Source organism: Rhinopithecus roxellana, chromosome 5 (genome assembly GCF_007565055.1).
Source record: "Rhinopithecus roxellana isolate Shanxi Qingling chromosome 5, ASM756505v1, whole genome shotgun sequence".
Taxonomy (NCBI): Eukaryota; Metazoa; Chordata; class Mammalia; order Primates; family Cercopithecidae; genus Rhinopithecus; species Rhinopithecus roxellana.
This window is the reverse complement of record NC_044553.1, coordinates 163,952,379-163,978,763: the sequence shown is the minus strand read 5'-3', so window position 1 is coordinate 163,978,763 and position 26,385 is coordinate 163,952,379. Positions and strand designations below refer to the sequence as shown.

Here is a 26,385-nt window from a genome sequence, read left to right as displayed (position 1 = left end):
CGGAAAAGATGGAAATAAACTCGCTGGCCACCCCTCCTGCCCTCAGCGATGGTCATGTTCCGCGGGTACTCCGTCTCCTCTGTTTGCCTCCGTGCGCCCTGCGAGGTCACAGGCCCCTCCTTGGGTTTGCTGGGACACACTGAGGCTGTGTTTAGAGAAACGGTCTGGGAGAGAGAAACTCTTGCCCCTTCCCCCGGGATGCTTGCTGAGGGGTTGAGACAGGCACCCCATGGAATGTGGGGAGCATCTGCTTGGGGTCCACCAGCAAGAGATGTTGAATGCCAGTGTGTTTTGATCTGTTTTTAAAATCTCAGGCCTTTTGGGTGATTTCTTTGATGTTCTGAAGCCACGGTTCTGAAACACCGCTGGGTGGGGCTCTCTTCATTGACCTGATGAGCCTTTCCTGTGGGACACGTTTCTCAGGGAAGTTCTTTTTCTGTCCTCTTGGTCTGTTTTTCCTAGTATAGCATGCGTAGTAAAGTGCATGAAATGTGCTGGCCTTCCATGAGCCACCTGACAAATCCTCATGAGTCAGGCTTGCAGCAGCTCAGAAAGCACCTGCTGCCTACTGGCTTCACTTAGTTTTCTGCTTCATACTTCATACCGTGGGAATCATACAGACAGGAATTTTTTTTTTTTTTTTCAGACAGGAATTAAAAAAGAAAAAGACTTGTATTTTTTAGAGCATTTTAGTCTCACAGCAAAATGGATTGGAAGATACAGAGAGTTCCCTGTAGACTCCCAGAACCCCTCACCACACAGCCTCCCCCGGCCCCGTCAGCGCCCCTTCCACAGTGGTGCACGAGCTGCAGTCAGTGGCCCCACATTGACACATCAGGATCACTCAGGCTGTATCCGCACACCCGAGCTCAGGATCACGCAGGCTGTATCCACACACCCAGGCTCCGGGTCACACAGGCTGTATCCACACACCCGGGCTCAGGGTCACACAGGCTGTATCCACACACCCAGGCTCAGGATCACGCGGGCTGTATCCACACACCCGGGCTCAGGATCACGCGGGCTGTATCCGCACACCCTGGCTCAGGATCACGCGGGCTGTATCCACACACCCGAGCTCAGGATCACAAAGGCTGTATCCGCACACCTGAGCTCAGAATCACGCGGGCTGTATCCACACACCCAAGCTCAGGATCACACAGGCTGTATCCGCACACCTGAGCTCAGGATCATGCAGGCTGTATTCGCACACCCGGGCTCAGGGTCACAGGCTGTATCCACACACCCAGGCTCAGGATCACGCAGGCTGTATCCGCACACCCGGGCTCAGGGTCACGCAGGCTGTATCCGCACACCCGGGCTTAAGGTCACATAGCCTGTATCCGCACACCCGGGCTCAGGGTCACACGGGCTGTATCCACACACCCGGGCTCAGGGTCACACGGGCTGTATCCGCACACCCGGGCTCAGGGTCACGCGGGCTGTATCCGCACACCCGGGCTCAGGGTCACGCAGGCTCCACCCACACACCCGGGCTCAGGGTCACGCATCCTGTACCCACATGCCCAGGCTCAGGGTCATGCAGGCTCCACCTGCACACCCGGGCTCAGGGTCATCCAGACTGTACCCACACACCTGGGCTCAGGATCACGCAGCCTGTATCTGCACACCAGGCTCAGGATCATGCAGGCTGTATCCACACACCTAGGCTCAGGATCACACAGCCTCCATCTGCACACCCGGGCTCGGGATCACTGCAGACTGTATCCGCACACCTGGGCTCAGGATCACACAGCTTCCACCACACACCCAGGCTCACGCTGGGCAGTGCATGTTCTGTGGGTTTAGACGAATGCGTAGTGACGGGTAACCACTGTTACAGTTTCATACAGATTGCTTTCAGTGTTCTAAAAATCCCCTGAGCTCCACACATTCATCCCTCCTTCCCCTGTGATCTTTTCGCTGGCGCTTGGTCATGTGGTTGTAGAGCTGGAGTCACACGCTGTGCATCCTGTCACTGTGCAGCCTGTCACTCAGCCATGGGCATTTAACTGTCCTTCAGGTCTCTGCACAGCTTGCGGCCTCTTTCTCTTCAGTGGTGAGTCATATTCCACTGCCTAGGTGCGCCACGGTGGGTTTATCCTTTCACCTGCTTGCTGAAGGGCATCTGGGCTTGGGCGATTATGAGTGAAGCCGCCATAAACATCATGTGCAGGTTTTTCTGGGTGATTGCTGGACCGTGTGATGAGAGTATGCTTAGTTTCGTAAGAAACGGCCAAACCCTTTTCCAGAGCACCTGAGCCATTTTGCGCTCCCACCAGCAAGGAAGGAGAGCTCTGTGGCTCCAGTCCTCAGCATCTGGTTCGCCAGTGTTCTGGGTTTTAGCTGTTCTAGAATGTACTTTTTTGGAGCATATCAGTAGTTTATTTTTTATTGCAGTGTTGTATTTTATGGTGTGACTAGACCACAATTGATCTCCTTTTCCTGTAGATGGACGTTTGGGGTGTTTCTGTTCTTGGCTGTGCACAGGAAGCTGCTGTGCGTGTTCTTGCACATGGTCCCTTCGGTGGACACGGGTGCCCCCTCCTCTTGGGAGTTTACCTGCGAATGGGTTTCTGGTCCTGAGGTCTGGATGTGCTCATCATTAGCAGATTGGGCCACAGGGTTTTCTGTAGTGGTTGTACCAGTTCGTCTTCCCACTGGGAAGCAGTGCAGGAGAGTCCCAGTGGCCCCACAGCCTTGTTCACATGTGGCATTGTCAGCCTTTCCAGTTGTCTTTCTGGTAGGTGTGTAGCACACTCACTGTGGCTTGAATTTGCTTTCCTTGGTGAGTAATTATGGCCACAACCTTTTCTCATGCTTCTTGGCCGTTTGGACATCCTTTCTCTGTGAAGTGCCTATTGACATCTTTTGTACATGTTGCTTTTTAAAATAGAGTTGTCTTTTTCTTACAGATTTGTAGAAGTTCTTTATATATTATGGATTTAAGTCCTTTGTTGGATATACATGTTTCGATCCTCCTCCCATGTCTATAGCTTGTCTCACTCTCTTAATGTTGTCTTTTGATGAACAGAAACCTCTGAAATTTTTTTTTTGAGACTGGGTCTCACTCTGGGGCCTGGGCTGGAGTGCAGTGGTGCAGTCGCTACTCCCTGCAGCCTCAACCTCCTAGACTAGAGCTGCCCTCTTACTTCAGCCTCCTGAGGAGTTGGAATCACGTGTACATGCCACCACATCCACTCATTTTTTTAATTTTTCTTTTTTTTGAGATGGAGTCTCGCTTTGTTGCCTAGGCTAGAGTGCAGTGGCGGAATCTTGGCTCACTGCAAGCTCCGCCTTCCAGGTTCATGCCATTTTCCTGCCTCAGCCTCCCGAGTAGCCATGACTATAGACGCGTACCACCACGCCCGGCTAATTTTTTGGTATTTTTAATAGAAACGGGGTTTCACCGTATTAGCCAGGATGGTCTCAATCTCCTGACCTTGTGATCCACCCACCTCAGCCTCCCAAAGTGCTGGGATTACAGGCATGAGCCACTGTGCCCGGCCACATCCACTCATTTTTAAATTTTTTATTTTGACATGGAGTCTCGCTCTGTTGCCAGACTGGAATGCAATGGTGTGATTGGCTCACTGCAACCTCTGCCTCCCAGGTGCAAGCGATTCTTCTGCCTCAGCCTCCCAAGTAGCTGGGATTACAGGCGTGCACCACCATGCCCGGCTAATGTTTGTATTTTTTAATAGAGACGGGGTTTCACCATGTCGGTCAGGATGGTCTCCATCTCTTGACCTTGTGATCTGCACGCCTCAGCCTCCAAAAGTGTTAGGATTACAGGCGTGAGCCACTGCGTCCGGCCAATTCTTTTTTTTCAAAATAGAGATGGGGGGTCTCACCATGTTGGTCAGGTTTGTCTTCAACTCCTGGGCTCCAGTGATCCTCCCACCTCAACCTCCCAAAGTGCTGGGATGGCAGGTGTGAGCCACTGCACCCTGCCAGAAATTTCTTAATTTTAATGAAGTCCCAGTGTATCAGTTTTTATGGTTAGGGCTATTTGTGACTTGTTCAAGAAATTCTTACCTACTCCAAGGTCTAAAGATACTCTTGTGTTTTCCTCTAGAAGCTTTATGGCTTTATACTTGACGTGTAGGTGCAGATATGCCTCAAATCTTTTTTTTTTTTTTTGGAGACAGGGTCTCACTCTGTTGCTGCCCAGGCTGGACTGCAGTGGCAAAATCATGGCTCACTGCAGCTTCAACCTTCCAAGCTCAAACAGTCCTCCTGCCTTGGCTGGGACTACAGACTTGCACCACCACACCCGGCTGATTATTTATTTATTTTAGCAGTTGGATATCACTATGCTGCCCAGGCTGGAATTGAACTTGTGGGCTCAAGTGATCTACCTGCTTTGGCCTCCCAAAGTGCTGGGATTACTGCAGGCATGAGCCACAGCACCCAGCCTGAGTTTACTTTTAGAATTCATTCTTTGGAAGGGAAGTCTAAGGAGACTCACAGGCTATGGCTAGCTAATTAGTAGTTGGTTTCTATGTGAATATCTGTTTATTAATAACATCTCTGGCCAGGCCCAGTGGCTCATGCCTGTATCTCAGCACCTTGGGAGGCCGAGGTGGGCGGATCACGAGGTCAGGAGTTTGAGACCATCCTGGCCAACAGAGTGAAACCCTGTCTCTACTAACAATACAAAAAATTAGCTGGGTGCGGTGGCGTGTGCCTGTAATCCCAGCTACTCAGGAGGCTGAGGCAGGAGAATTGCTTGAACCCGGGAGGCAGAGGTTGCAGTGAGCTGAGATCGCGCCACTGCCCTCCAGCCTGGCAGCAGAGCGAGACTCTGTCTCAGAAAAAAGAAAGAAGGTGGTAAAAAATACCTTACTGCAGTCCTCGTAAGCCCCCCATTTTAGTCCTTTTGGGCCGCTGTAACAGTACCCCACAGACCAGAAAGGTGAAACGGCAGGAATGTGTTTCTCACACTTCTGGAGCCGGAAAGTTCCAGATGGAGATGGGGGAGACAGCTGCCTCCTCCCCAGCTCTCTAGTGAGGGCCGCCTCTGGCCTACAGGCAGCTCCTTCTCACTGTGGCCTCACGTGGTAGAAGAGCTGGGCTAGTTCTTTGGGGTCGCTTTTTTAAGGGCACTGAGCTGATCATCAGAGCTCTGCCTCCTGACCTAGTCACCCCCAAAGGCCTTGCATCTTAATACCATCCCCGTAGGGGTTAGGATTTCAGCATAGGAATTTTAGGAGGAGTCAGACATTCAGACCATAGCTCCCTTGCATGCTGCGAACATGAGCTGGTGCCTGTGGGGTCAGGGCTTGGGATCGAGTCCCAACCTCAAGTGTGTGGCCTCCAGAGAGTACCTCTCTCTCACCTTTTATTACAGAATTTTCCAAACATACAGCAGAGAGCTGGTAGGTAAGGAGCCATAGCTTCAGCGGGTCACCTGTCAGCTGACTCTGTTTCCCTCTGGGCCTTGCTGGGCCACGGGATGGTCTGTGCTGGTGTGTCTGGCTGGTGCTGCACATGCACAGCTGGCAGCCGGCACGGTGCCCTTTCTGTCCGTTCTGTTGGGGTCTTGGCTCTGACCAGGCCTCAGCTCTGGGGACAGTGACCAGCCTTCCATGTCAGTTCAGCTGGACTGCAGGCCTCAGAGCTATATGAGCTCCAGGCAGGTAACCTTAGGTGCTCACGGTGGCAGGGCCACAGCAGGGCTGGGGCTCCGTGTGGTGCTGCCGACTGCCAGGGGCCTGGCACAGTGTGAGGCTTGACTCAGACCTGCCAGACTGTGTACCCTGGCCACCAGCTTCCTTGGGATGCAGGCTCAGCAGCTGCCCACCTCTGGCTGCTGGTCATCATTAGTGAAGTTTGGCGTGAGCAGAACATCAGCCCTCACCTTCTCCAGCTCATGTGCCCTTATCAAATAAATCTGGGAGGTCAGTTTTTGACTTCATGGGGGATGGAGGCTGCCTTGGGTAGTCTTTGCAGGAGGACTGGGGGTTTGGGTGCCAGAGGACACAGTGGGAACTGGAATCTCCACGACGGCAGCTCTCCTCTGCATCGAGCTGTGACCCACCGTACATGTCCTCTGGGTACCCCATGGGGCTTATTGACTGGAGCACAGATTGCCTGCCCACGGCACCAACTGTACAGACAGAAGTAGGGGCAGTGAGGTTGGCCCAGTCGCTCCCCACACAGCCTGTGCTCTGCGCCTGCGCCCTGCGTTGGCATTTGTTTCCCAAGGTTCCTCCCGCCTGCGGGGCAGCTCTGCCGCTCCCCTCCTGATGCCATCATGTGGCCCGCAGCTTTGGGAAGGTCTTGCTCCAGGGGGACGCGTGTGCTCGGATGCTGCCGTCCTGGCCACCTCCAGCACCTCACAGCCCCTAGGAGGGCGCAGTGGGCCTCTGGTCTGCTGGGCATGCCCTTGCCATGGCCCTCCCTCTGGGCAGGTGCAGGGGATAGCTCTAGGCTGGCCCTTTCTCAGGCCAGGTGGCTGGCTCTTAGAGGAGAGGCTGGTGGGGGCTGGGCTGAGCAGAGTGGGCCCTGCTAAGAAGGGAGGGGTGGGCTAGCCCAACCTCTCTGCAGCTGGGGAAGGAGGTGGCGCTGGGGCATGTGGCTGTAGGAAAAGGGGCATTCCCACCGTAGCCCAGGACAGTCAGGGGCGTAGCACCTGCCAGCCAGCCCAAACCAAGCCCTTGCCAGACACGCTGCACATCAGAGCCCCGGAGAAAGGCACATTCAGCCACACCACACATGCCACCCAGAGCCTAAAGAAGGGAAACACGCAGAACAGGATCTCATGGCACGTGGAGCTCACAGAAAATTCACATTTCAGTGTCTGTAAATAAAATGTGATTGGAACCCAGAAAAAGTGAGCTCAGAAACTTATAAGGAAAAGCACAAATCTGTATTCTTAAAGTTGCTACTGCAGCCGTGTGATACTTTTCATGTTCTGCGGGAACGTTTGGCTAAGAGCTGTCTCGTGCTGTGTCCTAGGGCGGCGCCACATCCATCACCTGGGGAACCAGCTGCAGCTGAACCAGCACTGCCTGGACACCGCCTTCAACTTCTTCAAGATGGCCGTGAGCAGGCACTTGACCCGCGGCCGGAAGATGGCCCACGTGATCGCCGCCTGCCTCTACCTGGTCTGCCGCACGGAGGGCACGCCGCGTATCCTTTGGTTTGAGAGCCTCCCAGAGGGCCCCATCTTGATGCTTAGTTGGCTCCCCTCAAATATTGGGACTTGGTAGTTGCAGTAACTTGGTGTTTGTCTTCAATTGAAAAACACCTTACTGGAAGAACTGTTTCAGTTGATCCAGGGCTTTCTGAAGTTGGGGTCTCCTTTTACTGGATTGAAGAACTGGGGAGCTGGGCACCTGCCTTCCTCCCTCAGCCCTTGGGCGTGCAGAGCGAGGGTTCTATTGTTCCCTGGAAATCATGCCCTGGATTCTCCCTGCTTGTGGACCTACTGAGCCTTGGGTGCTGTATCCACGTCCCCTGTAGTTCAGGCCGCCCTCTGGCCTGAGCAGGTGGGGTCCTGCTGCTGAGTGGGCTGCAGCCAGGCGTGCGCTGAGTGCTTGCGGCTGTGGACACCGTGACTGCGGGCAGTGGGTGGGGATGCCACGGACCTTCAGCGGTGTGCAGCTTGGCCTTGTGCGTGGACACTGTGACTGCGGGCAGTGGGCGAGGAGGCCACCGACCCTCAGTGGTCCAGCTTGGCCTTGTGTGGAGGTGCCAGTGTCTGGTGTTCTCTTGCACTGCTCTCTGCATCTGGTCCTGTGCCCGCTGCTGCCCTCTGCAGACACGCACTATGGGTCAGGAACTGCCTTCGGCCTCTTGACAGGGGAGCCCAGAGCCTTCTAGCCTCCTCCGCTCTGTGCTGTGCTGTCCACACCTGCTGTGCACCTGCATCTTTACCCTGCTCTCTGGGACCTCCCTTCACCTCCCCTGCATGGAACCCCACTTCCTGGTCCACACCCTCCTCATCTTGTGAGGTGCCTTTGATCCTCTGCAGGTGGTCCCCCTCCCTGCCCCGTGTCTGGTGGGCACGGCGTGCCTGGCCACATGTCTGTCTCCCAGCCTGCCCCCTGCCGTCGCCTTGCCTCCAGCGTTCTTACTGGGCAGCTCCGTGGCCCTCTGGCTCCTGGCCCTTGCCATGCAGCTGTGGGACTTTAGCTCCTTGCCTCTAATCTCCATGTTCAGAAATCTCACGGCAACGTGAGCCCAGCAGGCCTTTGCTGTCCGACAGCCTCCTGTCCTGAGCTTCTGTTGAATTAGTCGTTAGATTTCTCTCCCTTCTTATCTATTACTCGGCCTGCCACAGTGAACCCATCTGGTTATCTCCTCCTTCTTTTGCACATGGCCATCTTTTCACTTTGGGACAGCACCTGATCCCTTCTTCTCTTGTTACTCGGCCTGCCACAGTGAACCCATCTGGTCATCTCAGCCTTCTTTTGCGCATGGCCATCTTTTCACTGTGGGACAGCACCTGAACTTTAGCTTCCAGCAGAGCTGTTTCATTTCTTTCATGTTTTCATTCCTAAGAGCTCTCTGTGTTTTCTGAATCTTTCTTATAATCTCCCATCTTCGTTGGTGTGACATCGCCTCACCTTGAGCTCTTTTCCGTCCTGGTCTGTGTTTTTCTGGTTGGTCCCCCTCGAGGGGTGTCCCGGGTGCCAGGTGATCCTGGTGGTTTGCTTCTCTTTTGAGTGGGGTGCAGGGAGGCTCCTGGAGATGGCGAGCTGGGTAACCTGCTGACTGTGCCTCTGGCCAGGCAACTCTCAGTATCAGGATCCTTCATTAAAATGTTACTTTTTTTTTTTTCCAGACAGGGTCTCGCTCTGTCACCCAGGCTGGAGTGCAATGGCAGTATCTCAGCTTACTGCAACCTCTTCCTCCCAGCTTCAAGTCATTCTCATGCCTTAGCCTCTTGAGTAGCTGGGATTACAGATGTGCACCACCTTGCCTGGCTAATTTTTTTGTATTTTTAATAGAGATGGGGTTTCCCCATGTTGGCCAGGCTGGTCTGGAACTCCTGGCCTCAACTGATCCACCTGCCCTGGCCTCCCAAAGTGCTGGGATTACAGGCATGATGAGCCACTGCACCTAACCCTTAAAATGTCCTTTTAACATTTTGAAATTTGTCTTTTCTGCGTAAAAGCGCTTAACGCACACACGTCTTTAGGGATGATAAGTGCCCAGGCAGCCCAGTGAAGGCTGAGAAACAGAACCCACCGCCATGTCCCTGCCCCACCCTGCCTGCTGTCTGCTCATCCCAGCCCCAGCTCCACCCTGGGGTCCCACTGAGAGGCCTGCTCCGACCCTGCTCTCTTAGGGGCAGACCGAGGCCCCGAGAGAGAAGCTGAGCAGAGTCCAGGGTCAGCACCTGGCTGTGCCTCCCTTGTGTTTGTAGGAACTGTGTGGGGACCTCTGTGGAGCAGGGCCTAGGGCGGCACTGGGACCCCGGTGTCAGCAAGGTGGGGTGGCACCGTGTCTGTGCTGCTGCCTCACCGGGCCTCCTGTGGGGGGACAGATGCCCTGGGACGTGGGCCCTCATGGGGTGATGACAGGCAGGATGGAGAGGAGTCCTGCTGGCACTGCTGGGGCTGCCTCTGAGCCTGGCGGGACCACATTTAGCCACAAAGTTCCCACATGCCCCAGCAGTCCTACTAGGTGTCTGCCCGAGGGGAAAGAGTACCTGCATCTCCCCCAAGGCTCACACACACACTGCTCGCAGCAGCCGCGTCCAGGAAGCCACCCCGTGTCCCCCAGGCGTTCGAAAATTAGATCCTTGTGGTGGTTGCTCAGCTCTGGGGATATGCGAAAACCCACTACCCGCTGCTCCATGAACAGGCAGGTTTGTGGCACGAACTTGTACCTTGTAAAGCTGCTAAGGACAAGACAACTTGGAACAGGGCTGTGCTCACGGGAGACTGCACTCTAGCCCCTCTGGCTGCTGGTGGCCTGGTGGGGCTCCCTGCAGCATCCTCAGAGGATGCTCCGGGCTGGTCTCGGGTAGCCGTAGCCCTCACTTCCCAGCCCATCCCAGCTGTGTCGGCGCTTTATAGGGAAGTGGGTCAGGCCAGGTGTAGCATGTCCCGCTCTGCCCTCCCTTCAGGTTGCTGGCAGCACCGTGCCCTAGGCCTGCCAGCCAGAGCCCCCAGACCCATCCTGTGCATGTCTGTGTCTCTCACCGCGCTCCTCGTTTTCTCTTGCCCCGTGCCTTCTCCCTCCCTGCTGACCTGCATTGGCTCTGTGGCCGCTGTCCTCGCCTCCTGCAGCCCCAGCTGGCTGGCTGGGCTCATGTGCTGCCTCAGTTTCCTCAATAGCTCACCCACTTCCCTTCCACAGAAAATCCCCCCAGGAGACGGTGTGTGCAGCCAGGCTCTCTTCTCCGAGACGGCTGCCTGACCCAGCCCTGCTGCCTGCGCAGCTCCCGCTCACCTTCTGGACTCGCCCCCTTCAGTCAGGGCACAGCAGCACCCACCACCCCACCCCCACCCTGCTGTCAGCAGGACGTGGAGGGTCCTGTGCAGTGAGCTCACATTGTGGGGTGCATGGCCCCCACCCCGGGCGAGGCCCCCCAGGATCCTCCTATTGCATCATCCAGCCCATGGGTGGGACCAGTGCCCTGAGTCCAGGACTGGATACAAGATGTCCTCTCAGAAGGAACAAGGGCTTGATTTAAGAACATCCAAGCTTATTCCTCCTCCTGCCCACCCTTCATTGTTGCCCGCTCCTCAGTGTGTCCACCATCACCCCGAAAGTACCGGGGGCTGTGCACACTCACCTCCCACACTCACCTCCCACACTCACCTCTCACACTCACCTCTCACACTCACCTCCCACACTCACCTCCCACACTCACCTCCTACACTCACCTCCTCTCACACCTCACACTCACCTCCCACATTCACCTCCCACCCACTCACCTCCCACACGCACCGCTCACACGGCAACCTCCCACACACCTCCACACTCACCCCACCATCAGCCTACACCGCACACGCACGCCCACACGCACCGCCCACACTCACGCCCCACACGCACGCCACACGCACGCGCACACTACACACCACACGAGCCCACACGCACCCCCGCACAAACACTCACTCACACTCACCTCCACATCACCCTCACACTCACCACTCACACCTCCCACACTCACCTCCCACACTCACCTCCCACACTCACTCTCACACTCACCTCTCACACTCACCTCCCACACTCACCTCTCACACTCACCTCCTCTCACACCTCACACTCACCTCTCACACTCACCTCCCACACCCCCCTCCCACTCACCTCCTCTCACACCTCACACTCACCTCCCACACTCACCTCCCACACTCACCTCTCACACTATCTCCCACACTCACCTCCCACACTCACCTCCCACACTCACCTCCCACACCTCACACTCACCTCCCACACTCACCTCCCACACTCACCTCTCACACCTCACCTCTCACACCTCCCACACTCACCTCCCACACTCACCTCCCACACTCACCTCCTCTCACACTCACCTCCTCTCACACCTCACACTCACCTCCCACACTCACCTCCCACACTCACCTCCCACCTCTCACACTCACCTCTCACACCTCCTCTCGGCCCGCAGCCGGCTGTGCACACTCACCTCTCACACTCACCTCTCACCTCCCACACTCACCTCCCACACTCACCTCCCACACTCACCTCCCACACTCACCTCTCACACTCACCTCCCACACTCACCTCCCACACTCACCTCCTCTCACACCTCACACTCACCTCTCACACTCACCTCTCGGCCCCGCAGCCGGCTGTGCACACTCACCTCTCACACTCACCTCCCACACTCACCTCCCACATTCACCTCCCACACTCACCTCCTCTCACACCTCACACTCACCTCTCACACTCACCTCTCGGCCCGCAGCCGGCTGTGCACACTCACCTCTCACACTCACCTCACACCTCTCATACTCACCTCTCGGCCCCGCAGCTGGCTGTGCACACTCACCTCTCACACTCACCTCTCACACCTCCTCTCGGCCCCGCAGCCGGCTGTGCACACTCACCTCCCACACTCACCTCTCACACTCACCTCTCACACTCACCTCCTCGGCCCCGCAGCCGGCTGTGCACACTCACCTCCCACACTCACCTCTCACACTCACCTCTCACACTCACCTCCTCGGCCCCGCAGCCGGCTGTGCACACTCACCTCCCACACTCACCTCCCACACTCACCTCTCACACCTCTCACACTCACTTCTCACACTCACCTCCTCTCGGCCCCGCAGCCGGCTATGCACACTCACCTCCCACACTCACCTCCCACACTCACCTCTCACACTCACCTCCTCAGCCCCGCAGCCAGCTGTGCACACTCACCTCCCACACTCACCTCTCACACCTCTCACACTCACTTCTCACACTCACCTCCTCTCGGCCCCGCAGCCGGCTATGCACACTCACCTCCCACACTCACCTCTCACACCTCACACTCACCTCCTCTTGGCCCCGCAGCCGGCTGTGCACACTCACCTCCTCTCGGCCCTGCAGCCTCACAGCTGACACAGCCAGTCCCGGATTCCTGGAGGAGGAACAGTGCGCTGCTGAGTCCCACTGAATCTGGCGAGGCCCGGCTGACCCAGGCCTGAGTCTGCTCCTGGCTCCCAGCCCAGGGAGGCTGCCTGGGCAGCAGGACTGAGACGCAGGACCTGCTGGGCAAAGACTCAGCTGGAACGAGCAGCGCTGCCGTTGCTGAGCAGGTAGCGTGTGGCCAGTGTGCTTTTCCTGGCTGTGTGTCTCGATTTGTTATTGCACCTTTTGCCCACAGCTGGTTTGTGGATCTTTTACATTTGTTCCTGTCCAGCCAGGCTGCCCTAGGCCTGCATGTGAGAGGGCATCTTTTGGATGGTGACAGGCTGGTGAGCCCTTGAGGGCGTCTGAGCCCTGGGGCCAGCATTGTGGATGGTGCCATCACCTGTCCCCACATAGGTCTGCAGAGAGCATGCCCAGCTCCCATGGCCCACCAGCCTCAGCCTCCATGTCATGCCTGGCCACACGTGGGAGCAAGGCCTCTGCTGCCAGCCGCCGTACTCCTTTCAGACCTGGCTCCGCACTTAGGCTGCAGAAATGTGCGTTCAGGTCAGCAGGGGCCGTGTGCATTTGGCTTATTCCATTCTGGGGTCTGGAATGGGCTTTCAGAGCCCACACTTCTCTGCCCTCCTGTTCTGGCCAGCGCCTCGTTCTGCCACCAGACCCCCTTGTTCCTGCTCCTCTCCCTCTGCTGCCTCCTCAAGGACAGGGTATTTGTAACAGTTTTAAGTGGTCAGAAGAAGGTATCAGGATGGCTGATGAGGGAATCAAATGGCGCACACATCATTAGGCATGAAGAAGTTGGCATTTCAGGTCAGGCACAGTGGCTCAGCCTGTAAATCCCATCACATGGGAGGCCCAGGCAGGAGGATCACTTGAGTCCAGGAGTTTGAGACCAGCTTGAGCAACATGGTGAAACTCCGTCTCTACAAAAAAAAAAAAAAAGAAAGAAAAGTCAGCCCGACTGCTGTTGCGCACCTGTGGTCCTACCTACTGGGGAGGCTGAGGTGGGAGGATTGCTTGAGCCCAGGAGGTCGAGACTGCAGTGAGCCATGATCACACCACTACACTCCAGCCTAGGCAACAGAGTGAGCCCGTCTCAAAGAAAAAAAAGCAGTTGTCATTTCAGACTTCCAAAAGGCTGACCTGGAAGCACAGGCGCACCCAGCGCGGGCCCCTGTGGGCCCCTGGTCAGTGGTGTCTTGTTGCTGGCGTAGCAGAGGTTTAGCTGAGTTTCGTATGTTGACGTTATTAATACATCATTCCTACCAAATTTAATTGTCAATCTTACTGTTTGAGTTTTGGAGTCTTAATGCACACAACTGTGTCTGCTGCTCATAATGCCAGTTCTACTTCTTTCTTTTCATTTTTTTCAGGAGACAGGGTGTCACTTGATCGCCCAGGCTGGAGTGCAGTGGCGCAGTCTTGGCTTCTTCCTCCCAGGTTCAAGCGATCCTTCACCTCAGCCTCCCGTGTAGCTGGACTACAGGCATACACCACCACACCTGGCTAATTTTTGTACTTTTTGTAGCGATGGGGTTTCACTGTCTTGTCCAAGCTGGTCTCAAACTCCTGAGCGCAAGTGATCCGCCCCCCTCAGTCTCGCAAAGTGGTGGGATTCTAGGTGTTAGCCCGCCCGCCCGGCCTTGGTTCTTTCTTTCTAACCCACACACCTCTCATCTACTTGTCCTGCCTTTTGTATGCCGAGGACTCAGCGTGGTCCTGGGGCGGGAGACGTGCCTGGCTGTCTCCTGTCCTGGGAGGAGTGTTTTCTGCCTTTTGTGTACGTATCTGCGGTAGACTTTTGTGTACGTATCTGCGGTAGACTTTAGTGTACAGAGCTCTTTATCAGCTTGAGGATGTGAGACCTTGCTTTCTAATTTTCCAAGAGTTTTTGTCATGAAAAATATCGAATTTTATCAAACACATGCTTTTAATGTATTTATTGGTATGATTTTTTCATGTATATTTCCCCCTTAATCTGTTACTTAATGTAAATAACACTGATTAATTTTTAAAAATTTTTTAGAAAACAGGGTCTTGCTCTGTTCTCCCAGGCTGTACTGCTGTGGCACCACCATAGCTCGTTGCAACCTCCAACTCCTTGGCTCAGGCGACTCTCTCACCTCAGCGTCCTGAGTAGCCGGGACCATAGGTGCACTAGAGATGGGGTCTCACTGTATTGCCCAGGCTGGTCTCAAACTCCTGGGTTCCAGTTATCTTCTCACCTTGGACTCCCAAAGTGTTGGGTTTACAGGTGTGAGCTACTGTATCTGGCCTGGTTTTTCTAACAGAAGCACTCGAGGCTATACATTTCTCTCTAGGTGAGTTTTGTTACATCACACAGTTTTTTGTTTGTTTGTTTGTTTTGAGACAGTCTCGCTGCCTCACCCAGGCTAGAGTGCAGTGGCGTGATCTCAGCTCACTGCAACCTCCGCCTTCCGGGTTCAAGTGATTCTCCTGCCTCAGCCTCCTGAGTAGCTGGGATTACAGGTGCATGCCACCATGCCCACCTAATTTTTTTTTTTTTTTTTTTGAGATGGAGTCTCGCTCTGTTACTCAGGCTGGAGTGCAGTGGCGCGATCTCGGCTCACTACAAGCTCCGTCTCCTGGGTTCACACCAATCTCCCACCTCAGCCTCCCGAGTAGCTGGGACTACAGGCACCCACCACCACGCCCAGCTAATTTTTTTTTGTATTTTTAGTAGAGATGGGGTTTCTCCGTGTTAGCCGGGATGGTCTCGATCTCCTGACCTCGTGATCTGCCCGCCTCAGCCTCCCAAAGTGCTGGGATTACAGGCATGAGCCACCGCGCCCCACTGGGAATTTAACTTTTCTTGAGCAAGCAGAGAGCACGCAGGTAGCTCACTCTGATCCAGTTGCTGCTGGTCTGTCTTGGTTCCCCGCTGAAGGATCGTGGCAGGACCCAGGTATTCCTTCCTGGCACCTCGGCACTGCAGAACTTCCTGCTCAGCTCTTTTGTCTTTCAGAGCTGACTTCTGGGCTTGGTGGGCCTCAGCCTGATGCCTGTGGCTCCGGGGGTGGCAGCTGCCGTGAAGGGACTTGAGTGCACTGTGCCCTGCTCGCTTGTTGAAGTTGCTTCCTTTTCTCTTGGCAGCTTGGCCCCTCGCGTCTGGCTGGCTCAGAAGCCCCTGAATTCTAAACTCTTATTGTCCCTTGCCAAGAGAGACTGTGAGCACTAGGCTCCTACTTTTTTGTTTTTTTTTTTTTTTGAGACAGAGTCTCGCTCTGTCGCCCAGGCTGGAGTGCGGTGGTGCAATCTCAGCTCACTGCAAGCTCCGCCTCCCAGGTTCATGCTGTTCTCCTGCCTCAGCCTCCTGAGTAGCTGGGGCTACAGGCGCCCGCCACCTCGCCCGGCTAATTTTTTGTATTTTTAGTAGAGACGGGGTTTCACTGTTAGCCAGGATTGTCTCGATCTCCTGACCTCGTGATCCGCCCGTCTCGGCCTCCCAAAGTGCTGGGATTACAGGCGTGAGCCACCAGGCCTGGCCTTTGTTTTTTTTTTTTTTTTTTTTGAGACGGAGTCTCGCTGTGTCGCCCAGGCTGGAGTGCAGTGGTGCAATCTTGGCTCACTGCAACCTCCGTCTCGCCGGTTCAAGTGATTCTCCTGCTCAGTCTCCTAAGTAGCTGGGATTATAGGTGCACGCCACCATGTCCAGCTAACTTTTGTATTTTTAGTAGAGATGGGGTTTCACCATATTGGCCAGGCTGGTCTCAGACTCCTGACGTTGTGATTTGCCCGCCTTGGCCTCCCAAAGTGCTGGGATTACAGGCATGAGCCACTGTGCCCAGCCACATTTTTTAAAAAATAGAGATGGGGTCTTGCTGTGTTGTCCAGGCTGGTCTTGAACTTCTGTCCTCAGGCAATCCTGGCCTGGCACTGCCAGACTATGACAGCTCATTAGAATTGGCGCGAATTGGAAGGAGGCCCGAGCTGAGACACTGGTGTGGGTTTCGCTCCTTGGTCCTCATGCCGTGTGGGCACCTCAGTTCCCCTCTCCTGTCCCATGGGGCCGGGAATGGTGGTGTCCACTCAGGGTGGGGTCCCCGCTGGCCCCTCCGCTGCTGACTGTTGTGGACACAGCCCTTTCTGTGGGGCTGTATATACGAGAGCTGTTTCCCTTGTTTCTCTCCTTGGGTATCCAGTAAAAGCATTTGTATGTGAGGCTGTGGAGAGAAATTTCTTGTTCTTTTAAATTTCAGTTCTGCCTTATTTAAATCTCTGTAAACGTTTCCACTTAAGGAAGATGTGTCTGTCTGAGTCAGGACCTGTCTGCAGTTTTTCTCCCTGCAAGCATCGTGCAGCCAGCCAGGGTGTGGCGGCTTCGGTTTCCCCATCCTCTTCACGGTGGAGTGGCTCCTTGCTGTGTTGTCCACAGCTGTGGTGGGGAAGCCTGGTTGGTTCCTGGACCCGGGGCCGTTTGATGGCACAGCCGTGGGGTGCAGGGCTGCACTGTCATGACTGGACCGTTTCCGGACCTTGTCATCTGCTGATGGGAGTCTCGCGTGGGCCTCTACCGCACTCAGAAATGTCTGGCACCCTTTGAGGGCGTTGTGTCACCTGCCCTCCGTTGTGCTCATGCATCTCTCCTTTGACTGGCACTCGGCTGCACTGAGCAGAAGACTACCCAGCACAGCATGGCAGGGGCCCAAAGGGAGGTGAAAAGAGGCCCCAGCTGGTAGAATCCAGGCTCTCGCACCCTGGGGGCCCCAGACAGGACCTCTTCTCTGCAGACTTCTTTTGTAATTCCCAGACAGTCAGAAGCAGCTGCCCAGCAAAAGGGAGGGGCTGCTGGGAGGACACAGGTCCTGGCCGTGCTGGACACAGGAGAGCCTCCAGAGCCCTAGGAGCTCATTAGCTGGGGGACCTGTAGGTTGGGCCCCAAAGGCATTAATGGGCCCTCCCAGGATTGGCCAGAGAGAATGTGATGTCCTCGTAAGGGAAGCACATAATTGAGCTTCCATCGTCTGGAAACTTCCCTGGAAGCTCCTGATAGAGCCAGGTGAATGCGGATCAAGTGCTGGGTGATTTTCGTTTCAGGGAAAGCAGTCATTTTAACCTCGTTAAATGTTTAATTCGAAGCTCCTTTTAAAATGTACACACTTATCCCATTGTTTTATTAAGAAAATTTTCTGCTGAGCTTAGTGGCTTAATGTCTGTAATCCCAGCACTTTGGGAGGCCGAGGTGGGGAGATCACCTGAGGTCAAGAGTTTGAGACCAGCTCGGCCAACATGGTGAAACCCTGTCTCGACTAAAAATACAAAAAACATTAGCCAGGCGTGGTGGTGCACACCTGTAGTCCCAGCTACTTGGGAGGCTGAGGCAGGAGAATTTCTTGAACCTGCTTGAACTGTAGGCAGAGGTTGCAGTGATCCAAGATCGCACCATTGCTCTCCAGCCTGGGCTACAGGGCAAGACTTCGTCTCAAAAAAAAAAAAAAAAAGTCAAACACCTACAAAGTTGAAGTGAATTGTGGAGTCCCTCGCTGACACCTGTGGTCCGCTCCCCAAAGCCATGCTGCCCTCACCGTCTTATTTTTTGGCACGTTTCAAGGTAAGTTGCAGACGTCTGTGTACTGCACACAGCCCTTCAGCAGGCAGCCCATCGGCTGAGTAGGGGTGAGCATCATTCCTGGATCTTCTTCTCCTTTGAAGGTAAAGTTGGCATAAAGTGAGATGCACAGGCTCTAATTGCTCCATCTGGAGAGTTCTGACAGTCACCTGTCAGCCTAGAGCAGGGCTCTGTGGACAGGCCTCATGCCCCTTCCAACAGTCCCAGACCCACAAGAGGCAGCCGCTGTTTCGATTTCCTTCCACTACAGACCAGTTGTGCCTGTTCTAGAATGCCCTGTAAATGGAATAATATGATCTGCGCCCCTGTCACTTCACATGCTTTTTTTTTTTTGGTGACAGAATGTAGCTCTGTCGCCCAGGCTGGAGTGCAGTGGTTCCATTGCAGCTCACTGCAACCTCTGTCTCCTGGGTTCAAGCGATTCTCATGCCTCAGCCTCCCAAATAGTTGGGACTACAGGGGCCGCCACCACGTCCGGCTAATCTTTTGTATTTTTAGTAGAGACAGGATTTTGCTATGTAAGCCAGGCTGGTCTCAGATTCCTGGCCTCAAGCAACTGCCTGCCTTGACCTCCCAAGGTGCTGGGATTGCAGGCGTGAGCCCTGTGTCCGGCAGACGTGGTTTTGAGAGGTACCCGTGGCGTTTTGTATGCTGAGTGGTATTGCTGTGTGAATACAAGCCAGAATATTCTTGTATTAATGGACACCTGGACTGCTCCCTGTTTTTGGCTGTTCTGAATGAAGCTGCTATGAACATTCTTCTACAAGTCTTTTTGTGGACATACTTCTTTTTATTTTTAGGGACAGAGTCTCTGTGGCCCAGGCTGAGTTGCAGTGGTACAATCACGTTTCACTGCAACCTCGACCTCTTGGGTGCAAGCAGTCCTCCTGCCTCAGCCTCCTGAGTAGCTGGGATAACAAGTGTTTGTCACCATACCCGGCTAATTTTTGGATTTTTTTTGTAGAGACAGGGTCTCACTGTGTTGCCCAGGCTGGTCTTGAACTCCTGGGCTCAGGTGATCTACTGGCCTCAGCCTCCTAAAGTGCTGGGATTATGGTGTGAGCCACAGCACCTGACATGTGTTTTTATTTCTCTTGGGTAAATACCTAAGGAGTGGAATAGGTGGGTCAGAGGTGTGTGTTTAGTTGTATAAGAAACTTCCAGGCCTTTTCCCAAGGTGGTTGTACCACTTCACGCTTCCATCAGCAGCATGGGTGAGCTATGCTTACTCCACATCCTCCCGGCATTCAGTGACTTCATGGGCTCGTGGCAGTGCCACAGTTTTGTTTGCATTTCTGATGATTAATGCAGTTGAGTTCTTTTTCATGTGCTTGTTGGCTTTTTTTTGTCTTCATGAAGCTTCTGTTGAATAGTTTTGTCTTTTTTTTTTTTTTTTTTTTTTTTTTTTGGTCTTTATTCTTCTTATTTAAATAGAGTTCATTTTTTTTTTTTTTTTTTTTTTTTTTTGAGACTTACTCTATTGCCCAGGCTGGAGTGTAGTGGTGTACTATTGGCTTACTGCAACCTCTGCTTCCTGGGTTCAAGCAGTTCTCCCACCTCAGCCTCCCGAGCAGCTGGGATTACAGGCATGCGCCACCACGCCTGGGTAATTTTTGTATTTTTAGTAGAGACGAGGTTTCACCATGTTGGCCAGGCTGGTCTCAAACTCCTGACCTTGGGTGATCCTCCCACCTCGGCCTCCCAAAGTGTCGGGATTACAGGCGTGAACCACAGCGCCTGGCCTTAAATAGAGTTCATTTCTTTTTTTTTTTTTTTTTTTTGAGACAGAGTCTAGCTCTGTCGCCCAGGCTGGAGTGCAGTGGCGTGATCTTGGCGCACTGCAAGCTCCGCCTTCTGGGTTCATGCCATTTTCCTGCCTCAGCCTCCCAAGTAGCTGGGACTACAGGCGCCTGCCACCACACCCGGCTAATTTTTTTGTATTTTTAATAGAGACAAGGTTTCACCATGTTAGCTAGGATGGTCTCAATCTCCTGACCTCGTGATCCGCCCGCCTCGGCCTCCCAAAGTGCTGGGATGACAGGTGTGAGCCACTGCACCCGGCCCAATAGAGTTCATTTCTTAGAGCAGTCTTAAAGAAAAATTGTGTAGACGGCACAGAGTTCCCATACACCGCATTTAGTGCCCGATTTCCCTGCGTTATTAACATCTTGTGTTAACTGGTCCACTTGTTGCGGTTGATGAGCCCGTCTTGCCAAGCTGTTGGTAACAGAAGTCCACAGTTCACGTTGAGGTTCACTCTTGGCGCCGTGCCTTCTATGGGTTTTCACGAGTATGCAATACGTGAACCCACCGTGCGGTGCGATGCAGAGCTGCAGTGTCCTGGAGCCTCCACTCCAGCCACCCACCCTCCCTTTCTCCAGCCCTTGGTGGCCACTGGCCTAGTCTCCATCGTTTTGCTTTTTCCAGAAGGTGCATGCTTGGAGCCACACACGCGATGTAGCTTCTGGCCTCCTTGGTTTTCCTGTTCGTGTGCGTTGGCTGCCACGGGTATTTCCCCAGGTAGTTCTTACTGCCTTCCTTTGGTTTCCTTTGATGTCACTGTCCCCACCCCCACCGCCAGTCTTCTCTTAGTGCCTCTCTCGAGTGTGGGCTGTGCTGCGGTCTGTCCTGCCCATCGTCACAGCCCTCTGGGACTGCTAGCCTTCAGATGCACCTTTGTTCACAGGCCTCACTGCTCACGTCCCAGCCGTCCTGGGGGTTCTCCTCTGTGTTTGAATGCCCCGTGCCCAGCCCTGGCGCCTTCTTAGGGTGGGAGGCCTTGCTGTTCTGCATGGAGTTGCAAGAGAGGTCAGGGGCCTCCAGCCCAGGGCGTGGACGAGTGGGCTGGCGTCCTCACCGTCCGACTGCTTGCCAGGTTCTTGCACGGTGGGGCTTTGCTGCTCTGGTCCCAGGGATCTTCCTTTGGACACCTGCTCTGGACTCCTGATCCAGCTGCAGGAGGTGTCCTTAGTGACTTCTCGAAGCTACAGTGGGCCCATGAGTGATGTGCACTTCAGCTGTCTGGCAGGTTGTATTAACCAGTGACTTGTGTTTGATAACTTATGTATCCATCTGAGTTTTGAATCACTTAAGACACATTCTTGGTCCTGTTTGTGCATCTGAGCAAGGACAGGTCCTGTGCGGGGTCCCCACACCTGCCTCTCGAGCACAGCCCCTGGGGTGCCTGCAGGCTCACTATTCACCAGGGGAGCCCCAGGTCTATGTTTCTGTCTCCCGGGAGGACTGCCTGCCTGGCGCCCGATAGGTGCTCAGGAAGTGCCCTTGGGATGGAGCACGAGTGCCACTGTGTCGTCTGTGCTGTGTGTGGGCAGCAGACCCACCACACGGTGGGCACCTGACTGGGCAGGCGGGTGTGTGGGGGTGCACGCTGTCTCCAGGATCAGATGGAACTCCCCACCGTTTCTGGTTCCCCCGAACTGGCTCCACATTCCTTGTCCCTTGTCCTGGTACTGGGTTCACAGAAGTCTCACTTGTGCCTGTGGCTGGGAGGCTCTGGTGAGGCCTGAGCACGCTGCGCCTGGCTTCCATCCCACCTTTCCTTTCTGATCAAAGGTGAAGCTTATATTTGGAGGGGTGACTCCAGCTCCCTGGGGGTGCAGTCCTGTGGTCCTGCCCATTTGAAGGTGGGTGGGTAACCTGAGCTTGCCAGCCGCTCGACAGCATCCTTGACTCCTACTGCAGACATGCTCCTGGACCTCAGTGACCTGCTTCAGGTAGACAACCTCCGTCCTGCATCTTTCCCCGCCTGGGGTTGTGACCGGGGTACACCAGGTGCCTCCACGCATCTCCGTGGCCGGTCTGTGCTGCCTGCCTGGACAGGAGGTTTTGGTCTGTAGGATGAGGGGCCTTCATCACTTGGGGATCACAGTCCAAGACTTGTGGGACTGTGGGTCTCCATGGCAGGAGGGCAGCTGCCAGTGCTGGGCACGGTTGGGTGTTAGCTAGGCCTGGGTGAACCGTGAACTTCTGTCCTATACAAAGGAGATTATTTTTAATTAAAAAATTGTTTGTGAGTACCTGGTTTGGTATAGGAGATGACTTCTTTTGACCTTGCATTTTATTTATTTATGTATTGATGAGACGGAGTCTCGCTCTGTCGCCCAGCCTGGAGCAGTGGCGTGATCTCAGCTCACTGTAACCTCTGCCTTCCGGGCTCAAGCCATCCTCCGACCTCAGCCTCCCAAGTAGCTGGGACCACAGGTGCCTGCCACCATGCCTGACTATTTTGTATTTTTAGTAGAGACGGGGTCTTGCCATTTTGCCCAGGCTGGTCTTGAACTACCTGAGCTCAAACAATCCTCCCACCAAGGCCTCCCTAAGTGCTGGGATCACAGGCATGAACAACCATACCTGGTCTCTTGCATGCATTTTAAATTGTAGAAAAATCTTGTATTACACTGTATTTGGAGACACTCACTTTCTGGGTACCACAGAAAGCATATTCAGTTAGATCTTTCTTTTTTTTTTTTTTTTTTTTTTTGAGACGGAGTCTCGCTCTGTCGCCTAGGCTGGAGTGCAGTGGCCGGATCTCAGCTCACTGCAAGCTCCGCCTACCGGGTTCACGCCATTCTCCTGCCTCAGCCTCTCGAGTAGCTGGGACTACAGGCGCCTGCCACCTCGCCCAGCTAGTTTTTTGTATTTTTAGTAGAGACGGGGTTTCACCGTGTTAGCCAGGATGGTCTCGATCTCCTGACTTTGTGATCCGCCCGTCTCGGCCTCCCAAAGTGCTGGGATTACAGGCGTGAGCCACCGCGCCTGGCCTACATCTCTCTTTCCACATGACTGAACAAAGTGACAGAGGGGAAAGACCAACCCCAGGGACCCCTGTGCAGACAGGACACAGGGTGGGGCACCGAGGCTCTGCAGGGGCAGTGTGGGGGGCTGCACCACAGGTCCTCGGTGACCATGCTGCTGAGGACTCAAAAAGAGAAATACCATTGAAAACAGTTGTGACCACAGTGCAGAATTCATGTAGATTTCACTCCCCGAAGGGAGCTGTGTCCAGATCCAGGTGCCCACAGGGGTTCTGGGCACCCACAGGCTGTGCTGCCACCTCTGGTCCTCGGGGGCTTGCCGCCCTTGACAGCAGCCCACAGTTAGGCTTCTGCCTGTGTCAGGGGACACCTGGGGTCCTTGTCCTCCCAGCTGTCTTTATAAATGGCAACTCAGAAGCTACTGCTGAAATATTTTGTGGTCAAGCTAAAAATACTCTGCTGGAATTGTGATAATCCAGCAAATCCACATTTCAGATGCTCTGTGCTCGGTTCAGGGCAAAACCACATGACCCCATTTCCAACCCCACGACTTCCCAGGGAAGATGAGTGTGAGCGCCAGGGCCAGGGCAGCTGCTCCGGAGGTGGTCAGGCTCCTGGGGACTCATATGGTCCCATGGAGAACTCATGGAGTCTCCCTCTTGATCCCTGCCTTAGGGCAGACCCAGGTTGCTCACTGGCCTGGGCGTACAGCTCCTCAGACACCCATGAGGGCAGTCTGCAGGCAGAATCCACCTGCTGCCCAGAAAGAGAGTGGAAGGGGGGAAGCTGGCCATGCTGCACCCTGACCTCTGCCCTCAGGGAGCAGCCACCGTTAAGACTGTTAGCAGGAGGATTTCCGATACACGGTCCTCATACATGTTAGCAACTCTGCAAAGAACTGCATATGTTTAGGCTGGGCGTGGTGGCTCATACCTGTAATCCCAGCACTTTGGGAGGCTGAGGCAGGCAGATCACCTGAGGTCAGGAGTTCGAGACCAGCCTGGCCAACATGGTGAAACCCCGTCCCTACTAAAAATGCAAAAATTACCTGGGCATCATGGCGGATGTCTATAATCCCAGCTACTCAGGAGGCTGAGACAGGAGAATGACTTGAACCCTGGAGGCGGAGGTTGCAGTGAGTCGAGATTGCGCCATTGCACTCCAGCCTGGGCAACAAGAGCAAAACTCCGTCTCCAGAAAACAAAAAACTGCAGCCAGGCGCTTTGGCTCACGCCTGTAATCCCAGCACTTTGGGAGGCTGAGGTGGGCGGATCACGAGGTCAGGAGATCAAGACCATCCTGGCTAACATGGTGAAACTCCATCTCTGCTAAAAATACAAAAAAAAAATTAGCTGGGCGTGGTGGCGGGCGCCTGTAGTCCTAACTACTCAGGAGGCTGAGGCAGGAGAATGGCGTGAACCCGGGAGGCAGAGCTTGCAGTGAGCCAAGATCGCGCCACTGCACTCCAACCTGGCCGATAGAGCGAGACTCTGTCTCAAAAACAAACACACAAAAACAAAAAATCTGCATGCGTTTTGCACACATGGCATTTTAAATGTAAATGGCTTTTTAAATGCTTCCATTTAAAAATTCCCTTTGGAGATTCCTCACTTGCAGCGTTCAGATCTCATTGATCCCTGTGTCTCTGGGACACAAGGCTGAGGGTGTGGAGTTCGAGGTGGGCAGGCAGAGGCCAGCAGCAGATCTGGTTCTGCTGTGACTTAAAGAGAGATGTGGGATCAGGATGGTCAAGTTGCAGGGGCCTGGCGGGGACCCAGCACAGGGGCTGGGGCACTCACACGTGACATGCATGAGTCACACCTAGACACACTGTATGCATGTGTACACACATGCATGTCTGCACACCACATGCAGATGCACACACACACTACATGTGCTCACACGCCCCACAGTTTGGTGAGCAGACCCCAGGGATCCCTGGAACCCCCAGAAACTGAGGAGGAGAAATTCCTTCAGAAGGCGCACTTTGTGAGCCACCAGCCCTTGTGATGGAGCTCTCAGGGATATAATGGAGAAGACAGAAGCTGCGCCCCACTGGGGTGGAAGGTGACCATGGAGGGGCTACTGTGGGGGCCCAGCCCTCCCAGCGGGCAGGGTCCCTGATCAGAGGTATCCCCCACAAGCGCTGCCTCTGGCTCTTGCCTCTAGTGCAGACAGGCTTCTTTGTGTTCGGTCCCTTAGGTCTCCCAGTACCCCAGAGTCAGCAAGCACCTGGAAGTGCCACTGGCGTGCCAGGACAAGGGGACTTGTCTAAGGGCCCACGAGCCGGGCTCGGTCAGGCGAGGGAATTCTTCGGGGGAGGCTAGCGGCAGAGGGCCAAACTAGCCAAGCCTGTGAGGCCCGGGGGCCCCAGGGGCAAGCCTGGGATGAAGACAGCCAAGAGTGGGCAGGACTCTTGCAGGCTCCTGCAGGGACCAGGATTTTCCCACTCTGCACCTCATCCACACCTGCCAGCAGACATTGCTCAGCAGCTTCCTCCCCCAGCCAGCAGGGCTCCTTAGGGGTACTCAGCCCATGGCAGGGCTGTGCACAGGGTCTGCACACTGGCTGCAGTCCTTGTTTTGCTGAGGACAAGCAGCAGTGCTCCCATCACTGCCAGCCCTCAGGGTTGCCCCTCAGTCTTGGCCTCACCTCCACTGCCCTATGGCAGGGAAGAGAGCGATGGGAGGTGGTCAAGGCAGGGGTGACAGGATCTGCGTGGATTTGGACCTAAGGTGGGAACAGTGCAGGGGCAGGGGAGTCACTGAGGGACACAGATCTCAATCCCAGCAAGGGGGCTGAGGCCAAGACTCCTGGGCCCATCAGAATCTGGGCTAGAGGGTGGCTGGTGGGAGCACATGTGGACAGGACAGGTTTTGTGTTGATGGGTGCACGGTTCTGAATGAAATGCAGTGTGCACCGTGTGATGACGCCCTGGAGGGACCTTGCAGTCAGGTTTTCTTCTAAGCAGATGCCATCATTGGCGAGACAGCAGCGGGGCCTAAAGCAGCGGCCTAGAGGAAGAAGGCAGGACCCTGGGAGCCCCAGCAGCCGAGGGAGGACAGCCAGGCTTTCGGGTGTAGGGTGGCTGCTCCACAGGCCATTGGAGTCTTTAAAGACTGAACAATAGATGCATTTTAAGAGAAAAAAAGCAAACATTTCCTTAAATACCAATGTTGTTTCTGGTTGTGCTCTCTCCATCTCAGGTGAATGTGTACGTGCTGGGAAAGACGTTTCTTCTCTTGGCAAGAGAGCTCTGCATCAATGCGCCGGCCATAGGTAGGCATCTGGGTGAGCTGCTGGGGTGTCCAGCAGGGTGCTGTAGGGACCGGTATGCCAAATGTCCTTTGAGCAGTGGAGGGAAATCCTGTCCAACTATGGGACCCCTCAAGGTAAGAAATGTCTCTTAAAGCTGCTAGGAGCTCAGCAATGTGGGGCCTTATTTTCTAAGACAGAGTC

The 26,385-nt window shown here is 54.6% G+C and overlaps 1 protein-coding gene across 7 annotated transcripts in view; it reads left to right on the top strand.

The window, feature by feature from the left end:
• The window catches only part of BRF1 (BRF1 RNA polymerase III transcription initiation factor subunit), an 80,088-nt gene that overhangs the window by 19,663 nt on the left and 34,040 nt on the right, over window positions 1-26,385 (top strand). For 6 of the 7 annotated variants that reach the window (XM_030930452.1, XM_030930455.1, XM_030930450.1 and 3 more), the window contains exons 3-5: window positions 6,963-7,137; window positions 21,854-21,885; window positions 26,133-26,205. In XM_030930452.1, coding sequence (XP_030786312.1) covers window positions 6,963-7,137; window positions 21,854-21,885; window positions 26,133-26,205 — 280 coding nt within the window. The remainder of the gene's footprint in view (window positions 1-6,962; window positions 7,138-21,853; window positions 21,886-26,132; window positions 26,206-26,385) is intronic. The other variant, XM_030930458.1, reaches the window with a different exon arrangement.